Source organism: Cnephaeus nilssonii (genome assembly GCF_951640355.1).
Source record: "Cnephaeus nilssonii genome assembly, chromosome: 18".
NCBI lineage: Eukaryota > Metazoa > Chordata > Mammalia > Chiroptera > Vespertilionidae > Cnephaeus > Cnephaeus nilssonii.
This window is the reverse complement of record NC_137089.1, coordinates 24,091,671-24,106,087: the sequence shown is the minus strand read 5'-3', so window position 1 is coordinate 24,106,087 and position 14,417 is coordinate 24,091,671. Positions and strand designations below refer to the sequence as shown.

The 14,417-nt window shown below is 36.6% G+C and overlaps 1 protein-coding gene across 2 annotated transcripts in view; it reads left to right on the top strand.

Annotated features, from left to right (window-relative positions):
* The window catches only part of RAD21 (RAD21 cohesin complex component), a 29,324-nt gene extending 17,642 nt beyond the window's left edge, over nt 1-11,682 (top strand). Inside the window, exons 7-14 of one of the 2 annotated variants that reach the window (XM_079796472.1) lie at nt 226-351; nt 778-903; nt 3,469-3,692; nt 4,880-5,039; nt 5,390-5,538; nt 7,366-7,515; nt 8,803-8,886; nt 9,517-11,682. In XM_079796472.1, coding sequence (XP_079652598.1) covers nt 226-351; nt 778-903; nt 3,469-3,692; nt 4,880-5,039; nt 5,390-5,538; nt 7,366-7,515; nt 8,803-8,886; nt 9,517-9,708 — 1,211 coding nt within the window. In that variant the 3' untranslated portion in view covers nt 9,709-11,682. The remainder of the gene's footprint in view (nt 1-225; nt 352-777; nt 904-3,468; nt 3,693-4,879; nt 5,040-5,389; nt 5,539-7,365; nt 7,516-8,802; nt 8,887-9,516) is intronic. The other variant, XM_079796471.1, reaches the window with a different exon arrangement.
* The last annotated feature ends 2,735 nt before the right edge of the window (nt 11,683-14,417 follow it).

The window sequence follows — 14,417 nt, the reverse complement described above, 5'->3', positions numbered from 1 at the left end:
ATTTTAAATAGAGATAAGAACTAGAGAATATAAGGAGTGAGAAATATTTTTATATACTAAGTGTTTTATACTTTCATACACTACCCTGAAGAGAAAGAGATGCAAATTGAATACAGATTTAAGTTTTTAAATTTAATCCATTTTAACATAATTGTATTTTCCCAGTGATTGAATATTCTTTTAGCATTTTTTTGAATAAAATTTAAATTATATTCCCTATTTCAGATGACAAACTCATTAGTAATAATGATGGCGGTATCTTTGATGATCCTCCTGCCCTTTCGGAGACGGGGGTTATGTTGCCAGAACAGCCTGCACATGATGATATGGATGAGGATGATAATGTGTCAAGTAAGCATTTCATGTTTAGTGACCTGGGCATGATTGTATGATATCCAGAGAGATACTTAACATAAAGACCACACACTGAAATGTTCAAGCTTTTAATGAACAAACTTGTAAATCTTAAAAACAGTGCTTTTGATTGATCTGGGTCTCTTAGATGTCTAACCCTGTTCCCCCGACCCTTTTTTTTGGCCAAAGATAAGCAAGACTTCAATAAGCAAATGTGACATCATCATCATCATCATAATTATAATAAATCACAGGGTTTGGTTTGGAGGGACTTCCTCAGATCTAGAAAACTTTTTTCTTGGTAACAATGGGTTGCTTTTTGTTGTTTTCCTTTTTTCCAGTTTTTCAGAGGCATTCTTTCCCCATCTGTAGGGTATATGTTAAATAACCAAACCTTTTGTGACCAAATTTCTGTTTTTATAGTGGGTGGTGGGCCTGATAGTCCTGATTCAGTGGATCCTGTCGAACCAATGCCAACTATGACTGATCAAACAACACTTGTTCCGAATGAGGAAGAAGCCTTTGCTTTGGAACCTATCGATATCACTGGTGAGCACACATTTGCCTTATAAAATTTATTAGAACATAAGATCCTAGTTCTGGCTGTTGTCCACTAAATTCCTGCTCTCATTTTAGGTAACTAGTCTTCTTTCTTCTTTGTCACAGTCATCTATCAGAACCTTTATTTAATTCAAATATAATTTGAGTATCTGAAAGAATATTTTTGCAAGTTGCTGTGAAACATAAAGTACAGAACAAGTTTTCTGCTAATATGTAGTCTTTCTGGATTCTCAAAATGCTAACAGGTCACATGTGTAACAGGAAACATTAGAAGGTGTTTTACAGTAAAATACAGGACTGGCTAATCAGTTATTTTCCAAAGTTCTATACAGTTGGGCTACAATCTAGGAAAACCTAAAAATACTTTTTTTTTTCTTATTTAACCTTTTGCACTTGGATGTCGAGTCACTTGACACGGTTAGCATTGGTAGCAGGAATCGAGAAAAAAGCAAGCGAGTGCAAAGGGTTAAATGTGAACCAACAGAGGTTCTAAAAGCAGTGTTCTTATTATATAAGAATATCCTATATAATCCTATATAATAAAAGCATAATATGCTAATTAGACCAGTTGTCCTTCCGGATGAAGCTGGGGCTGCGAGGGCCAAGGCAGAGGCAGCCGCCACTGCGGGTGGGGGGCCGAGCCCTTTGCACGATTTTAGTGCATCGGGCCTCTAGTTATTATATAAGAAGCATAACAAAACATTAATTGGGGGGGTGCCTGCTGTTTCTGAATGAAAGAAGCAGTTTGAGATACATAATTTGGGTGTGAAACTTTAAAATTTGTAGGTAGTTTATGGGTACAATGGGATAGAATACTTGAAATCAGTTACAGTATATTCAAGATAAGTTGTTACTTTTTTTTTTTTTTTTAAATATATTTTTTATTGATTTTATTACAGAGAGGAAGAGAGAGGGATAGAGAGTTAGAAACATCGATGATAGAGAAACATCGATCAGCTGCCTCTTGCACACCCCCTACTGGGGATGTGCCCGCAACCAAGGTACATGCCCTTGACCGGAATCGAACCTGGGACCTTTCAGTCCGCAGGCTGACGCTCTATCCACTGAGCCAAACCGGTTTCGGCAAGTTGTTACTTTTAAATAGAACAAGTTTAACCTTTTGGTTTTTCTACTTGGGCGGCTGGTTTATGATGAGCACTTTTTAAGTACCTGACTGTGTGGGAACTAAAAATGTAACAATGAAACAAATCTTTATCTTCATGGAACACTAATTAGGAGAACATGAATAAATTAAAATGTACTATATTAGTGACAGATATTACAGAGAAAATTAAGTGAAGTAAAGGAGGTAAACTGCAGTGTTTAAAATAGGCTTTGCCAGCTGTTTTAAGAACTTGAATTTTGACTTTTAGGGAAAGGAACGCTGAGTAGCTGGAGGACAGTTTAGACAAAGGCTTGTCCCTCTATAACATCTTCTGAATTTTAAACCACATAAATAATTGTATATAAAAATCTGTGGGGGCTCTGGCTGGTGTGGCTCAGTTGATTAAAGCATCATCCTATGCACTGAAGGGTCATGAATTTGATTGCTGGTCAGGCTGTATACAGGAGGCAACCAATCTGTTTCTCATCGTGTTTCTCTCTCTTCCTCTCCCTAATCAATAAAAATATGTCCTCAAGTGAGGATTTTAAAAAAACAAAACCTATGGGATATAACATGTATGACAGGATAAAATCTTAAGGAATTTACTTAATCCCATGAGCTGTTTTTTGTTGTTATTCAAAAATTGAGGTAATGCTATATCTACAGTTCTAGTAAGGTTTAGAAATGAATATACATGCCTGTGATGGAGTTGCAGGTGCATCTGACTGGGTTTGGGCTTGTTTCACTTCATCAGGCTGCTTGTGCAACTGCCATATATGAATTGTAACTTTTCCAATAAAAATCCTAGTAATTGCAACCATTTATGAAGGACTCAATCTATGTCCAACAGTCTTAAGTATTTCACAACCTTTATAAGTGGTTGGCCATATTGCAAATAAGAAAATGAAGAGGTAAGCAAGACGAAGTCAGCTTCTCTTAACTTGAATTCAACTTTCACTCAACTAATAAGGCAGCTTAGAACTTGAGCCTAAGTGTGATATGTTCTATGTTTACTGTATAAAGTTACATGGATAAATGTATTGGCTCTTGAATTTACTCATTTTGTACTAAATCCATATTTATTTATTCAGAAAATTAAGCGCCTATTGCATGCCAGCCTCTTTTCTGCATGGTGCTTGGGAAACCTAATTTAAGAGAGATTCTGGCCCTGGCTGGTGTTACCCAGGTTGCTGGCTTGGTCCCTGGTATGCAGTGTAGGAAGCAGCAGATTGCTATTTCCTTCTCACCTCAACATTTTACCCACCCTCCCATTCCTTTCTAAAAACAAATTTAAAAACCTTTAAAAGAGAGAGATTCTGCCCTCATGAGGTTTAACTTTCCTAGTGGGTTTGTAGAAAAGCAAGGGATACAATGAGACCCAGTCTGGGCACTATGTGTTTTTTTGCTGCCCTCGTGGGAAAATGATTTTCTTTTCTTTTTCATTTCAGTCAAAGAAACAAAAGCCAAGAGAAAGAGGAAGTTAATTGTTGACAGTGTCAAAGAGTTGGATAGTAAGACCATTAGGGCCCAACTTAGTGATTATTCTGACATTGTTACAACTTTGGATCTGGCACCACCCACCAAGAAACTGATGATGTGGAAAGAGACAGGGGGAGTGGAAAAACTCTTCTCTTTACCTGCCCAGCCTTTATGGAATAACAGACTACTGAAGGTAATACAGTTTGCAGAATTTATTATTTCATATACATTTTGACTATTTTTAAAATACTTTCAAAACCTTTGTTTGAATAATTTTTGATCAAGTATTTTTCAATTATACAGTTGCTTCTTTTTTAAATCACAATATACTGAACTTACCTTGATCTGAAAGATGGTGATGAGTGACACTTGCATTTCTAAAAGATGTAGAATGAATATTCCCGATACAGAAAAGCTACTGGCCTTTTTAATAGTTCTTCAATCTCCTCTGATAAACTATTAGTTCTGTTGCTTTATTGTGCACTGTGCTTCAAATCTGCAATCTTTAGATGTTGCTTTCAGGCTAAAACCATGTAATAGTTATACTTTTTCTACTGGCTTTATGAAAAGAGGCCCTCTCTGCTCACTTTAGGTTCCAAAGTACTCCAAAAGAAGATTCTGGGGCATCTAAAGAGTGACAGAGCAATGTTGATAGGTTGTTATTCTTCGTAAGGTTGAAATATGCATAGAACCAACTGATTTTACTTTATTCTTTGTATTCTAAACTTAAAGTGTTTCAAAGCAGCAAGACAATGGTAAAACTGCTTTTTATTGAAAGCATGGTCCTATAAAATATTCATCTGGAAAATTTATATTTTTTAACTTGGTCTTCTTACAGGAGTTTTTTCTAAGGAAGTAATTCAAAATATGGAAAAGCCATTTCTTTGAAGATGTTAATTACATTGTTGCTTACAGTTAATATTTTTAAAAGAAAATATATTGAAAAATGTTTGAAGTGTGAGATACATATATCTCCTCAATGGAATATTTTGTTAAAATGATAGGTGATAAAGCACTATTTAAAGCTGTTTGATATCATTCCAGTTGGATTGAGTATTAAGTATCAATATGAAAATAAACTTTAGGCAAATAAATGGAAACTTACATTTTATCTCAGTTACAAGACAAGTGGATTTAAAATTTTCACTCACTTTGAAGTTTTTAAAAATTTGTTATAATTTTAAAGCCTGTATTTAAAGTCATTTTAAGATGGAATGAACTATGACTAGTTATAACATTAAGTAGAAATTATGCTAACTATATATACACTAATTACAACTATATTAAAACTTAGGGAAAATAGAAATGTCGGTGGCTTTTTCGTTAATAATGTGACTTATTTTATAATTGAGTGGCTTTTTTCCCTTAATTTTTTTATAGCTCTTTACACGCTGTCTTACACCTCTAGTTCCAGAAGATCTTAGAAAAAGGAGGAAAGGAGGAGAGGCTGATAATTTGGATGAATTCCTCAAAGAATTTGAAAATCCCGAGGTTCCCAGAGAGGAACAGCAACAGCAACAGCAGCAACGTGATGTTATCGGTCTGTTCTTTTGTGATAGTTCCCTAATGACATTTATATGAACAAGATAATATACTTAACGTTTTTGGACAGGGAAAGACAGGCCTTGCTATATTGTGATTGCTTTGTTAGATATGAAGCTTTCTGTTTTCATGATTGGCTGTGTGATAGTCTGCTAAAGGATTATCTTGCATTGGACTGGAGGTGGGACTTAAGGTGCTTTTCCACCTTTAAGTGTATTACAAATTGAGTAATCTTTGTGAAGGAAATTTTATATGGCATCTCCATTAGAGCAAGTACCTACATCTTAGTATTAAAAGTAAATGGATCAAGACTGTATGACCTTAGTCTTTCCATATGGCCAATTGCAGATGAGCCCATTTTGGAAGAGCCAAGCCGCCTCCAGGAGTCAGTGATGGAGACCAGCAGAACAAATTTGGACGAGTCAGCCATGCCCCCACCACCACCTCAGGGAGTTAAGCGAAAAGCAGGACAAATTGACCCAGAGCCTGTGATCCCTGTAAGTAAGCACATCTCTCCATCACAATGTTTGTATGTATGGGGGTATTCTCATTTTAAATCCCTAGTACTAGCGAGTGTTATTGAGGCAGCCCTTTTAAAGTGTCTTGGTTTAGGCAGAAAATGCAAAGGCGCCTGGGTCCAAAGAGGAAGAATGGCAGCCAAGGGTATGAGCACAATGTGCCTTAAGTGAGAGAAGATGCTCTAGGGATTTTCAGTCTTTCTGACTCTTCTTGGATAGTCTTGCTTCAGCGTGGCCTAAAGTGACCACCCTTGACCCTGACCTTGGTTCTGGTTTTATTTTTCTTTCTCAAATATTAGTCCAGGGTGAACCTGATAATTCTAGATAAAACAAGAAAAGCAGTATATTGAACCTGTTAAATTCTACATGTATTAAATATTTTGTGAGTAAAATAAAACAAACTTTCTGCTAGATAGGATTTTTGTACTTGAAAATAAGCTAGTAGATTCTTGTACATTCCAGGCCAAGTGTGAACAGACTGTCATTTATCCAGTCTCAGGTGTCTGACCTCTCTATTTTGCTTTGAGCAAGATCAAACTTTCTCCAGTTTTACTGAGAAATAATTAACATTGTATTAGTTTAAGGTGAAAAACAATGAATTGATACATGTAAATGTTATTAAATGATTACAGTAAGGCCTGTCCTTTGCCCATTGTATATTCTTGGCTCTTTTGTTGTAAATTAATTGACTGGGTATGTATGGGTTCATTCCTGGACACTATTCTGTTTCAGATTCTGGTTTAATCTTTAACAAATATTCTTACATATCTCCAATAGTAGGTAATTTTAGACTATCATTAAATGACCCATTAAATATTAAATAATCAGAGTATACTTTCAAATTGCTGAAAAAAAGCAAAGTAACATCTGGCTACTTCATTCAGACTAGCTACCATTAGGGTCACTAAGGATAAGAAAACTAAAGGAAGTAAGGTCAGGTTTAAGACTTTTCAACCTTAAGTCCATAGAATAAATAAATCTGGTTCAGCCTCCATCAAGAGACATTGGCAAGATACTCTGCCAGTTTTAAGAACTAGTTCTCTGCCCTCTGGTGGTAAGAAGTTGTCTAAAAAGAGCATTTTTCTCTGAGCTCAGGAATAGGAACAGCTAAGTGAGTCGATTATTCTAGTACCTCTCCTGGTAATTGTTCCTTGACATTCCTTTGGTTACAGACTTTTTTGTTGTTTTCTATATTAAAGCCTGAGAGGAAGGAAATTTAAAAGAGATGGACCTCCAAAATTATCTCTCTTCTATTTGCTGCTCTAAGAGCTTCAAGGCTTTTTTTAGTGCCCAAGTTAGTTGGATAGCCTTAAAGCAATTGTGAGCAGTAATGATGATAGTAGCAGGCTAATTGAAGGGTTTCTGTACTGCCCTGAATTAAGTTCTGTTTTGTGTGTTTTTTCCCTAAAATGTTACTATAGAAATTTTTGAGGATGTTTACCATTTATGTGAGAAATTTGCAAATAAGAAAAACCATAGACTTGTGGAAGTTTTTTACTCCTAAAAAGTGTAAAAACACTTTTATTCTAGTATATTATTTTAGTATAATAAGATAAAGGATCTATTTCTTTTGTAAACTACAATACTTTAATGTTGAAGCTTTACTTGTGTGTGAAAAGTTTATTTTTGTATTCTTATATTAATAACTGCAAGCTTGCTTTTGCTCCCACCCTGTATAATCAATTTTTGGTTGTGAGGAAGTATGCAATATTGCCCTAGTCTTTACATTTTGAAGACTTGACCAAATTTAAAAGAAGCCACCCTTAAAATGTGCATCTTAAATTGCCTTATTTTTATTGTTTTAAGCCTCAGCAAGTAGAGCAGATGGAAATACCTCCTGTAGAACTGCCCCCAGAAGAGCCTCCAAATATCTGTCAATTAATTCCAGAGTTAGAGCTTCTCCCGGAAAAAGAAAAGGAGAAAGAGAAGGAGAAAGAAGAAGAGGAAGAGGAGGAGGTAATATTTTGAAAAAATCCCATTCCACCTTTAGCAAAAATCTTCCTACCAGCTTTTTTAATTTTCATATTAGAGATTAAGTTCATTGATGTTGAGCATCAGAGTGATGAAAACATGTTTAAACATAAGCAAATTTTAAACCAAATGTTTAGTGATCTAGCTCATCATTAAAAACATCAAATTGTATGCTCTGCTATAACTCATTGGCTTTTGAAGGACATGGGACTGCCCTTCACTGGGTTGTTTGTTTGTTTTTGCTTCACAACTAAATTGCTTATAGCTGCTTTTATTGTCTTACGGTCAATAGTCAGTTCTTTCTATTATTGTTACCTATGGCCTGGAAATCAGATAAACATTTTTCATGTGTGTTTTGTTTTTATTAGACTGGAGTAGGATGTGACTTTAGATTGAGTGAAGGCTAGAATGACTCTTAAGTATAGAGATGCTTTAGGAATGGATTTCTTTTTCCTGGGCTCTGCTTTGGCTGTTAAAATATTTGACCATCAAGAACCTCAAGAACTTTATTTAGACCTTTATTTTAAATGCCTTCCAGGTGGCATTGAAGCTTTTAAATTTCTTCCAAGGCTAAAAGTTAATGGATTGGATACATTTCATTAGCACTTAGTGCTTAAGATTTAATATGAGCACTACATTGTCAATGCTAAGTCTGAGATAAAGTCATTGTGCTTCCTGTTACGTGTAAAGCTGTTCACTTCTGACTCTTTGGGACGTGGTGATAGTTCTAGTCTATCCTGGGAGCTAAGTGGCTCAAGTAAAATATATATGATGTGTCATAGCCCACTAAGTACTACTTATTCATCTTTGCTAGTTTGTGGCCTCTTCTCTGGTACTGGTCCACAATGAGATTAGGAGTCTGCCAGATTATAAATCACCTAGAATATCACGCTCCAAAAAATATAACATAATACGCTGTTGATCTCAAGTGAATACGTGAGTGGCATAGTTGATCTATATCTCAGCATAAGTTCCTTCCTTATCTTAACAGGGGCCAAATAACCTAACCAGCAATAGTCCATGGACCATGCTGTATAGAGCACATCTTTCTAGACCAGTACAAAATCTCATATTCAGCCAAATGTTTGCTTGCAGGTACAGAGAAGACTTTCTTTTGTAATTTAAGAAAGACAAACTTCACACTAGATTTGATTTTTCAGCAGGATCAAATATAATTTTTCTTTTAGTCAGAATAGTTTAATTTAGGAAATATAGAAATTTCATTTTGCAGCAGATTTTTATCAGCTTACTTGTGGGGTCATCTTCATTCAGGATGAAGATGCTTCGGGGGGTGATCAGGATCAAGAAGAAAGAAGATGGAACAAAAGAACTCAGCAGATGCTTCATGGTCTTCAGGTATGCCGGGGCAGTCATAGAATCCTCAGGAAAGACTTGTGCCATTACTCCCTAAAAAAAAAAGTTACATGCTATAACCAGAATACCTGTTACATATTTTAAACTGTTACTTTTCTATGATTAATCTTTCTTACAAAGCAGAATTGTGATGGTGATTTATGGTACGCCTTTGTGTGTCATCTTATTTCTGGTTGAGCAAATTTAATCTCTGAATAATTCAGTTTGTCAAATTGTTGTAATGTCAGATGTCACTTCCCTTGGGCCTTAAAATACCAAATATCTTAAGCATCTATGACATACCAGGGAAGTTGCTCATGGTTTCCCAAAATAAATTCAATTCAAAGGATAGTTGGAATCAGTTGAAATAGAAGTGTTAGATTTTATTATTGTATCACATTAGATGTCCAAAGAAAATGAGTAATTTTAATATTTCTTGGATTTATGATTTTAGATATACCATGATCAACTTTCTTTTTACCTTCTTGATTGATGTGAGAATCACTCTTACTATTTAGTCTTCTCCCAGCCTCCAACAGAATATACAGTATTACAGTATACTTTTTTCAGTATCCCCAAATAGCATGTTATTATACAAATTACTTTCTTTTTAATTCCTTTTTTTTTTTTCAGCGAGCTCTTGCTAAAACTGGAGCTGAATCTATCAGTTTGCTTGAGTTATGTCGAAACACAAACAGAAAGCAAGCTGCAGCAAAATTCTACAGTTTCTTGGTTCTTAAAAAGCAGCAAGCTATTGAGCTGACACAGGAAGAACCATACAGTGACATCATCGCAACACCTGGACCAAGGTTTCACATTATTTGAGCAGCTTAGAAGCATTGTAGCTAGTGTTCATTTCACTAGTGTGTAAAAATTGCCCCCATGTGTAGGGCACACAAAACCCTTTAATTCAGATTTTTGTCTGTACAAAGTCTCTGCATTTTTTTTCATTTTTTCCAGTATTTTAAATTTATCAGTTTCATCTTTAAGGGAAACTGCTTGTATGGATTGTGTTCTGATGTAGAAAACAAGCACCCAAGATTAAACAGTTCAGAATATATGTGTGCAATATTGGCGCATGCAATAATGTTGAATAGCGGTCAAAAGTCAGGATTTTTATCTTTGTTCTCCATTACTGCATTGGAAAGGACAACTTGTCAGGAAAAATGTCTGAACTAGGGTGTGAATCTTAGAAATTGTCTTTTCCCATCAGTAACACTGGCAATCTTCTTGGTAACCACTGTTCTTTGGGATGGTGCCCAAAACAGATTGTCCTCAAGATATGTAAAGTGTAATTCCATTATGACCAAGGGGGTGTGTGAAATTGTGTTGTAACTCATCCCCTTCAGTTACAAAAGGATAGAACTATTTTAAAAGCATTCCATGAATCATTTTAATGAACCTTACTATCCTGAAATCGGTTGTTTTAGTGAGGCTCTAAAATGAGCAGAAATAGACTTTTAGAGTAGAATGAATTTAAACATTTATAATTTTCCAGGAGCTAAAAATCAAAGTTTTAAAAAGATGTTTAGGTATATTGAAGTATTCAGATCATGAAAATAGAAATTGCTATACCAACTGAAAGGACAAGACTGATGGGAAATCATATACTGGTTGACTTAACCTTTCAGCAGACAATGCTGTAAAAACTAATGGCTTCTCTGATATTTATTATAAGTTTTATTACTGACCTCTTTTTCCAACGCTGTACACTCTGTGTTTGGAACTTTAATAGCTTTGCAACAGAAATCCTGTATCCAGTTTCCTATAATTTAAGTGAAAACATCCAATAAAGGTTTTATAATTAACAGACCAGATAGCACCAGAAATTATGTGACTTATCATTATCAAAATGTCTTAACTTTTAGGGGAAAATTACACTGAGAGTTCTAGCTTAAGTGGTGGCACTTTTGTGGGAAAAAAAATCACTTTTGAAACTCAGACTTCAGTGTATACCCAGTAATTTAAAAACTAAGTGAAAGGTTTTAAATTTGTGAACGTGTAATCACTGTTTTGATGATTCATTTTCTTGAGAATGGTAATTGTATAAAATTGCTATTGCAGCTTTATTTTCAATATAATGTGCCTGTAAACCATTGGTTTTTCTCCCTTTGTAAAAAGACATTGTAGATAATTGAATGTTTGATTATAGAAAGGTCATTAGTTTCTTGTTACACATTTTGTTAGTCTGGTTTTTGTTGCTTTATTGGGTTTAATATTGTTCTTGAAAATAGTTGATGCTATGTTATGTATAACTTTTCTAATAAAAGTTGTGTTATAAGCTGTAAATTTTTGAGGTATTGGTTATACAGTTGGTGGTGTTCCCATGGAAAACACTGCTGAAAGAAATTACTTATTCTAGACAAGGCCAACAGAAGGTAAGGCATAATTATCCATGCAATTAGTAAATGGATTTTTCAACATGTCTTAGACTAAATATGAAAGAGTAGAGTAGTTTAACAGAAGACCTGACACCAATGGCTGCTGCTGAAGAATCTTTGGGGCACAGATATATTCCTGTTAACCCCTAATTACGTAGAAATTATGACATGTCTATAGGTGTATATACTTGGGGTCCTAAACAAACTTAGCTGAGAAACATGTTCTGGGGATTTCCTGAGTTCATCTTAAAGCCTACTTACTGAAAGCCAGGGCACTCAGTAACCTGGAATAAACCCAAATTTACATTCAAGCTTAGGACTTGCCTCATTCCCCACTGTGAGCTTTGAGACAACTAAGACTTGGATGCTGTTTGTAACAGGAAAAAGTGTTTACTAAGTACCAATTATCTTCAAATCCAAAGATTTTAGTTTACTGCTATTCTTTTGCCATAGGTGGTGAGCCCTGAAGAATTAAAATCTAATCTGGAAAGGTTAGAAGCCTAGAACACAGTATGCCAAAGTTCCTGAGAGTAGTCCAGAAAGGATTCTCAGATAAAAGGCTTTTGCTAAGATTTGGAGGATGGCTCAGCATAGTAAGTAAAGTGAAATGGGTTTCATTTTAGATACAGCAGAACCGTAAGTGTTTGATTTAGGACTTAAAAGCCTAGACAGATACTTGGAGAGCAGAAGCCTGTCTGGACGTCCTTAAACAAACAACTACCAAAGGGTGCAGTAGAAGGAGCAATGGGCCAGAGGTCTGGAAATGGCTTCTCATCTTAATTTGATTTTGAAGCCTCAAATTCAAACTTTATTCTCTATCTGGGCCTACTTCTAAGATAAAATGAAAATCAGGTCACACCTGTTTCCAAGAGTTGTGAAATCCTATGAGCTAATGAAAAGAATTTTAAAAGCAGCTAACCTTTGTATGACAGTGATTACTTTTTTTCAGGTCAAGTTCTTAACCTTTCTAATCCCAGGGTATGTCTCCACATGGAGAGATGACATGGCACCTCAGTCCATCTAAAATAATTCTGGTTATTCCTTCAGACCCCCTAATGCCTCATCTTGGTGAGTAGCTCCGTCACTTGCCACATCTCCAGTGTCTTACAACTCCAATTTAGGCTAGCCACATTTCAAATGTTCATTCGCCATAGGTGACTAGTGTTGCACTAAAGGTCACACAATCTTAAGAGAATACTCCTAAACCTGTGCAAGGTGCTTAGAGTCTCAGGATGCACAAAAACAAGCCAGGTTCTCTGCCTTCATTAGTCTCCAAGCTATAGAATGTAAACTCTCTGAACAATAAGCATAAGTCAAAATTGAATGATAGCTTCCAGTACTAATAGGGTGGTCAGAGTAAGCCTCACTTAGAAGGTGAAGTTCTGTGCAGACTTGAATGTTGAACAAGGATGTACAAAGGGAGAGTGTTTCAGAAGAAATGGGTATGGCAAAAACGGGGACATATGTGTAGGCCTGACATATTCAAGATAAGGCAAGACCAGACACTGAATAGAATAAAATGGGAGATGACAGGCTAGGTCACGTACAGCAGAGGTTCTCAACCTTGCTGCCCTTTAAAATCACCCAGGAAGGTTTAAGAAATATGTGCGGATGTTTCTCCAGAACAAAATAGGTGAGTGGATGCATGGGTGGGAGGGTTTAGGAAGTAATGGATCTCCCAACCACTGTGGTATCTTATTTACTGTGTGTTTTGAAGTGATTCCTAACAGTCTACCACCAGTATCTGATGTGAGAAAGACAGGTCAAGTGAGAAGTAAATATATTTGCAGTTAAATGGACCAGAGTTGCCTTGCAACTCCATTTACTCAACCATAAATTGGAGCTATTGGTACAGAACTTGCAGTCTTGTAAAGATTACATGAAATAGTGCCTAAAACAGTGGCACTTGTTAAGTGGTGGCTAGTGTAAAATGTGTAAAGCAAGGGATTCATATTAGAAAATGGGAGTTTTCAGAATATGAATTTGACAGTGGGGTGCAAAATAGCATAGAGACTAAAAGTAGTTGTGAACATGAATCTGAACATTCCCTCCCTGTCAGTACCTAATCTTCCTTCCACCTGGGCTGCAAAGATGATGACAGAAGGCTCCTGGACTCCCACTTCCCACGGACACCCCAAATGGAGCTATACATGGAGCAATTTCCTTTGAAAGAAATCCAGAGACTAGCTGCGTGGCTCCTACACATTGGGAGAATAAGAAAATACATCAAAACACAAAAGGCTGTCACTCCCGCCATAAAGCCCACACCCAGCCCCTTGGGGAGGGAACTCCAGCCCTCCCCCTCTAGCTTGTGCCAAGTATCCAATATCCCCCTGAAGAGCTTGGCTACAAATCTGAGATCCAGCTCTTATATCTGTTGCTTAAGGGAAGGGCTCCCAGGTCACATGACTGACAGGCAAGAGGGCTTGCATTCAGAAGTCCCACAGAACTGTAGCAAATAACAGGTTAACAGGCTCAGGAGTGCGCATGCGAGTACACACACACACACACACCACTGCTATAGACCCAGGCCCATATCAGAGGAAGCAGACAAAATCCCTACCTCCCTCCTGTCTTGAAAGGCCTAAATTCATCCTTTTCCAGCTGCTCCCTGAGGATGAATTCAGCAAGCCTGAATCAGGCCCTGTGATCCTCCTTTTAGGACACTCACTCACAGACCTGGGCACACCTTCAACTACTGGCGGCACTGAAAACAAGGCAGCTTGGACAGTCACACAGGTTTTAGAGACACCAGGACCTTGGGCCAAGCTTATTGATGCGAATGATTCAGCTACATGAGACCCCTCTGTCAAGACTGGGAGACAATGGCTGTTTCATCTAATGCAAGAAACTAACACAGAAAGTCAAAATAAACAGGAATAAGTTATACACTAAAGAACAAGGTAAACATCCAGAAACAGATCTTAATGAAAGAGTGATTTACCTAATAGAATTCAAAATAATATAAAGTGCTCACTGATGTCAGGAAAACAATGCATGAACGAAGTGAGAATCTATAATAATAAAAGCATAATATGCTAATTAGACCGGACATCCTTCAGGATGACCTTCCAGACGAAGCCAGGGCTGCGAGGGCCAAGGCAGCTGCTGCAGTTGCAGGGGCTGAGCCCCTTGCACGAATTTTGTGCATCA